We start from the raw sequence: 6,763 nt of genomic DNA on the forward strand, positions 1-6,763 counted from the left end.
TAGAAATTCTTTTAATTTATGTGCAACATTATTTTAACGAGAACGTGCTATTGACAATAAATTTGTGAAAAAAAAAAAGAACTTTACAAAAAATGACAAAACAAAATCCTCTTAATGCTGGGTGGAGGCAAAACATTAAAATATTGTTTAATTTGAATTATCCCAATTTAGGGTTCATTCTCCCGCAAGCTTCTCCCCAAATTTCAAATCCCGCGCTCATATCTTCTCATTCAAATTCCATTTTCTCCCCTATTTAAACTTCACATTATCCCCCGTATTTCCCCAAACGAAACATTTTCTCTTCTTTTGATCCAAACCACAAAAACCCTTTTGTAAACTTCTCCCCAAAATGCCTTCAATACCCGAAGAGCCTATCCTAGCCTCAAACCCAGATCGGTTCTGCATGTTTCCAATTCAGTATCCCGAAATTTGGGAAATGTACAAGAAAGCAGAGGCATCGTTTTGGACTGCGGAAGAGGTAGATTTGTCCCAGGATACACAGCACTGGGAAAAATTGACAGAGGACGAGAAGCATTTCATTAAGCATGTTCTTGCCTTTTTTGCCGCCTCGGACGGCATCGTTTTGGAGAACCTCGCCGGAAGGTTCATGAAGGAGGTTCAAATTTCGGAGGCGCGTGCGTTTTATGGCTTCCAAATCGCGATTGAGAATATCCATTCCGAGATGTACAGCCTTCTTCTCGAATCTTATATCAAGGACTCGGAGGAGAAGAACAGGCTTTTCCACGCAATCGAGACCATTCCTTGTGTGGAGAAGAAGGCTAAGTGGGCCCTCCGCTGGATTGACGGCTCAGAATCCTTTGCCGAGCGTATACTCGCCTTTGCTTGCGTTGAAGGGATTTTCTTCTCGGGAAGCTTCTGCGCAATATTTTGGCTAAAAAAGCGAGGATTAATGCCTGGATTAACTTTCTCAAACGAGTTAATCTCAAGAGACGAGGGTTTACACTGTGATTTCGCGTGCTTGCTCTACAGCCTGCTGAGGATGAAACTGAGTGAGGATAGAGTGAAGGGGCTTATTGCTGATGCGGTAGAAATTGAGAGGGAATTCGTTTGTGATGCTCTTCCTTGTGCCCTGGTTGGGATGAACGGTGATCTGATGAGTCAATACATTGAATTCGTAGCTGATCGACTTTTGAACGCACTTGGGTACAGCAAATTATACAATGTGCAAAACCCGTTTGATTGGATGGAATTGATCAGTCTGCAGGGCAAAACGAATTTCTTCGAGAAGAGGGTAGGTGAATACCAGAAGGCATCAGTAATGTCGAGTTTGAATGGAAATGGGGATACCCATGTGTTCAAGATTGATGAAGATTTCTAATTTTAATGGTAACTTGCTATATGAAATAGATGATTTGCAGTAATGATGTTATCATTGGATTACATATATGTTAGTTTTTTCTTGTTCAACTGAATTTCGTTTGTAATAGTAGCTGTAATCTTTGTTTAAATAAATTCTAACCTCGTTTTCAAATGTTTCTGCTTGTGGGCTTTATGGGAACGCAAATCAGGTGTGAAATGTGAATTGTATGAGAGAACTAAGAACACATGAAGAATTTGTAAATTTTAGCGGGGTCGATGATTTGAAGAGTTGAAAATGTGAATAAATAGGCGACGACCGAGATAAGTTATAAAATATGCGAAAGCTATCCCTCACCTTGGTTTTATAAAGAAAATTCTACAATCCCAAATTGCAACTTTAACCTTTGTTTTTAAGCCATACAAGAAAAATGTTATTTAGCACCAATGGTTATGGTATTTAGGGTTTGTTAATTATTGATTATGAGAATTGATTTTTTAATCGTTAGATAGAAAGTCGATTTCACCTTATGAGTGAAGTAGTAAAAAATGACGGTTAAAATAATGAAATAATGATCAAAAAATGAATTTGTTGGGGGTGAAAAACTACTATAAAATGGGGGCTAAATTTTTGTTTAAGTAAACCAAAAAATTTTCTTTCTTTTTCAACGGCTTATTTTTTTAAAAAATATATGTATATATCATTCCACCCATTTTTCATTTCCACAAAATGGGGGCTAAAAGATTATGTCTAATTAGTCTTATATTCTTGTCTAGGATTTAGCGTCACTTAGTTTGTTATTTTATCATTAATTATATTTATTTAGTCTTGATGTTCATCAATTTATATAACTGTATGATTATCACCGTACATTGTCAAATGTATTTAAATGCATTGTACAATGTGACAATGACTGTTATTGTTGAATAACATTATATTTTAACATTATTGGTTTAGATAGCATTGTTCGTTATACAAATTGTATCGAATTAGAACATGATTTCTCCTTGTAAATGAGGGGAAAATAAATAAATAAATAAATAAATAAATAAATAAATAAATATATATATATATATATATATCTTTTCAAAGATATATATATCTTTTCAAAGAAGATATGAGTTGCTTTATGTATAAATACAGTTGAACTATAGATAATATAATGAATAAATATATCTTCATTAAGTAATTCTTTTCAGTGCTGTTAAGTGTAACAAAAATGATATGTGAACTTTAAAAAAAAAATGTAATAATTATTGACATTAACTAGAGAAAAGGCTCAAAATCGAAGGCTTAAGCACATTGTATTATATCCAGTATGCACAAAATACCATGAAATTATCATAGTTCAGAAATAATAAAAATGAAATCACAATAGTAAATGTGGAATTCTAACATAAGGTTTGGAAAATCAATTATGCAATTTTCATAATTTATTATTATTATTTTCGTTGTTGTAGTGGGATAATATTTCACAACTATTCCAATTTCCAATACCAGAATTATGGATTTTTAAAGTATTGTAATTCTTAAAATTACAAGAGGACAGTATAACCTCCCATTTGGCCCCCATTTTTTTCAAATTAAAATGGTGGGAATAGTATTTTTTATGGAAAATGAGAAGTCAAACAAGAAAGAAAATTTTTCGATTTATGTATAATATTATTTTATGAAAGATTGTGTAATTGAAAATAGAAGAGAAAAAATGAAATTTAATTTAATGGGAGCCAAATTGGGGCTAATTAGTAAACCCCACACGTGAACAGAATATACAGTGATAATCTGTAGCAGTGTAGAACCGCAAAAATGCTAGAACTGAGGTCTGAGAGGACCTTTCAATTATTCACAAGACTCTGGAGCCTCCTCTCCACCTTGCTATACTATTTTTCTTTTCTTAATGCCAAGGTTAGACACTTAGCCCAATCCCTTCTTTGTTGTTTATCTTTAGTCGATTGCGAACATACTTTTAGAATTAAGTTTTGTTGTTAGATGAATTTGACATCCTCATTGACAGAAGAAGTGTAAAAAAATGATTAGATGACACTGTTCACTGTATTTTAAACAGTCTAATGAAATTCTACCATGCGGCATTTCTGTCTCTAAAATTTCATTCAAAATATTAATGTAGCAAAATTATTACTTTTAACAGAACAAGATTGTTTTGTTTATTTATTTAATCTTAAGTTGACTTTGATATGCCTCTATCTCGTTTATGAAGAATAATTTTAGAATTCAATTGCTTACTTGAGCTATAGATGGATTTATTGGGGTTTAATACCATATTGAGTACTGGAATTCTATCTTAATCAAGAAGCGTAGTCTAATCCTCACATGTTAGTTTAATTATTTAGTGTACATTTAACACCCTTCGCAAGATTATGAATTGTTCGAGAGCATCAATATTGGAATTCGATGACTCCTCAGAGCTATAGGTGGACCAATGGTTTGTTTAAGCTTATTGGACACCAAGGCCGGCCCTGGCCCAAGGCAGTGGCGTTACTTGCCTTGGGCCTTAAATTTCAAGGGGCCTCTAAAAAAAGCCCAAAACCGTCCATCCCTTAAAAACAAATAAATAAAATTGGGCAAATAAAGAGGAAAACGGACCACCTTCTTCTCCATTCCAATCATTTACCATAAAAAAGTCTTGAGTTCTTTTTAACAAGAACCAAAGAACGTGTACGTGATAACTTGATGAGAAGTAGAGAACAATACTAATCTGAAAATCCCTAAAAACTACAGTCTATCAGCAAAGCTGTAAAAGTTCTAGCGAAATCCGATTACCCAACCATAGGTTCGACTTCTTTGTCATCTTCTTATGCTTATGTTGGCCTATCCATGTTTCCATTCCTGTATGGTTTCCCACTTCTCTGTCTTACCATTGATTTCTCAGTTGGAAACTTCATTTTCCGGTCGACGACAAATGCTCCAATTGGTTTAGTAAGCAACGGACCTTTAACCGGTCGATGGAGATGCCAGATGTTGATTAATTGATCTGGCTGTTGAGGTAATCCAGTTCTAGCAATATCATATGTATGTATCCTGTCTTAATTTCTGTTTGCTGAATCTTATGTGCTGGGATTTATCATTTACAATTGAGGGTGAGGCACTTGGGCAATTTTGATGGGAAGGGATAGATGTGGAAAAAGAATGCTTTGAATTGGTGGAAAATTCTGCCTAACCAGCCATGAAAAAAGGTATATTTACAGTGTGAAGTAGTATGAAGTTCAGAAACAACATGCTGTCACGTGCAACTTAAAGTTCATTTGAGAATTTATTTCTTGAGAACGTGCACGTGATTAGCTATGATTTTTATTGAAAAAAATATGTTGGAAAAATTTGATTTTAGTAGTTTGATTATTAATTTTATACCTCAAAATATGAGAGTTAAATCTTATGCTTGCCTAATCTTTGGGATTGTGGGAGAAGTTTTATTTTGCTATTTTTTCTTTTGAATTGCATAAAGTTTTCTTTGGACCCCATAATAATTAAATGCTTAGGGCCTCTAAATTCATAGAGCCAGCCTTATTAGAGAAAATTTCATAAGTAAGAGATTAAGTATGACACATTTCAAAAACAAAAAAACAAGTTTCAAATTTAAAAAAAATAAGATTTTTATTAAAAATTATTTATGATTTAATTAATTAATTAAGTATATTTAAGTCACAAATCTATATAATTTGGTCACAAATTAACGATTTAATTCGTTATTTATTATTTTTTTGTCACAAATAAGAAATTTTATGTCATAAATTATTTTACGGTCACAGTTCAAAAATTTTATAGGTCACAGTTTGTTCATTGGTCACCAATCGAAAAATTTATAAGTCACGATTTATTTATTGATCACAAATAACAAATATTACGAGTCACAAATTTTTATACAGTCACAAATTATTGATCATAGATTAACAATTTTTCAGATCACACATTATTTTTCTATCACAATTTATTTTTTTCATTGGTCACATATTATTTATTGGTCACAGATTAACCAATTTAATGGTCATAGTTAACTAAATAATTTGTGACCACAACCAACACTTGCAACCACCATCTTATTGTCGTCTCCAGCACAACCACCACCACCACCATTGTCACCAAAATCACCATCATCTCCTCTCGATAGTAACACTACTACTGCCATCGCTATCACACCGCCTACACTGCAACTATTTGCGATTATCACCAACTACGCTAGATCCACAACCTCACTAGTACCCAAGTCTATCTGCACCACGGCCAAATCCACCGACACCACCTCCATCAGAAAACACACCAAAAACCAATAAAATCCGATTGCATGCACCAATGCCACCACCACATGAACCGTCGCCTCCAGTGCCCCCATCACCGTCAACACAGTACCAATACCACCACCACCACCTTATCGTCATCGCCACAGTACCAAAAACACCACCACCACATGAACCGCTGGTACAAACCACAACATCCACCATCTCAAAATGCCACCACCACCTGTACCAAGCATCGCATCCACCATCTCCTCAATCCATTGCCACTACCACTTGCAGTTACACCACAATCGCCACCGCCAACAACAAAATTCCTAAACCAACCACTGCCGCAGCCACCACCAAATCCACTCCAAAAACTCCCCTCACCACAAAATCAAAAGAATGGTGAAACAAAACCTAGTGGCTGGAAGGTTGATGAGTGGAAAATGTGGAGGAACTTGATCTGCCTCTAGGTTCGATTAGGAGAAGGGATGCTACTCTTAGCGGTGGAGGTAAGTCTCCGGAGATCTGCAAATTGGCAGTGAAGGTAAGATGCCGGAGAGTTGAGCACCATCGATGGAGGAAGTTTTCGATACGTAGAGAGACGGCAGAGATAGAGAGAAAGAAGAAGGGAAAAGGGAAAACCAAATCATTTTGACCGGTTTGGTTTGGGTCAAAATCATTTCGTTGATCGGGTCCACGTGGCACCAAACCAATGATTTCTAAAATGCGATTTCAGTTCGATTTTTCAATTTTACGATTTTTACTTACAGCCCTACTTCCTACCCTTTATTTGTCAAATGACATTTTTATCCTTGTTTCATTGCAAGTTTTTCCTAAGAGTTGCCACCATTAAATTTCCTTTTAGGAGTATTTGTTTTTGATAATTGATATAGTCTCGTGGAACTTTAGGTGCTTTTGATTTACGTTTCTGTTTTCTATTTTTCTATTTTGAATTCATTTTATGTTTTCTGCTTTAAGTGATTATTTTAAGATTATAGAAAATGCGTTTGATTTGTCATTTTGAAAAACGATTTTTTAAAGCAAAAAAATAGAAAATGCATTTACTTTAAAAAATTTAGATATAATTTTATGACATTTCTTTAATGAATTTGATTATTTAATTAAACATATCAATTTCATGCTAATATGTGATCAAAAATAAAAATTTTAAAGTTAGTAAAACAAAAAAAAAAAAAAAAAAAGGAAA

The 6,763-nt window shown here is 34.2% G+C and overlaps 1 protein-coding gene across 1 annotated transcript; it reads left to right on the forward strand.

Moving 5' to 3' along the window:
• Positions 1-262: 262 nt before the first annotated feature.
• LOC111409269 (ribonucleoside-diphosphate reductase small chain) lies at positions 263-1,496 on the forward strand. Its single transcript, XM_023039286.1, has one exon. The coding sequence runs from the start codon at positions 350-352 to the stop codon at positions 1,337-1,339; it is 990 nt and encodes a 329-aa protein (XP_022895054.1). The 5' UTR covers positions 263-349; the 3' UTR covers positions 1,340-1,496.
• Positions 1,497-6,763: the final 5,267 nt, after the last annotated feature.

This window comes from Olea europaea, chromosome 14 (assembly GCF_002742605.1).
Source record: "Olea europaea var. sylvestris chromosome 14, O_europaea_v1, whole genome shotgun sequence".
Classification (NCBI taxonomy): domain Eukaryota; kingdom Viridiplantae; phylum Streptophyta; class Magnoliopsida; order Lamiales; family Oleaceae; genus Olea; species Olea europaea.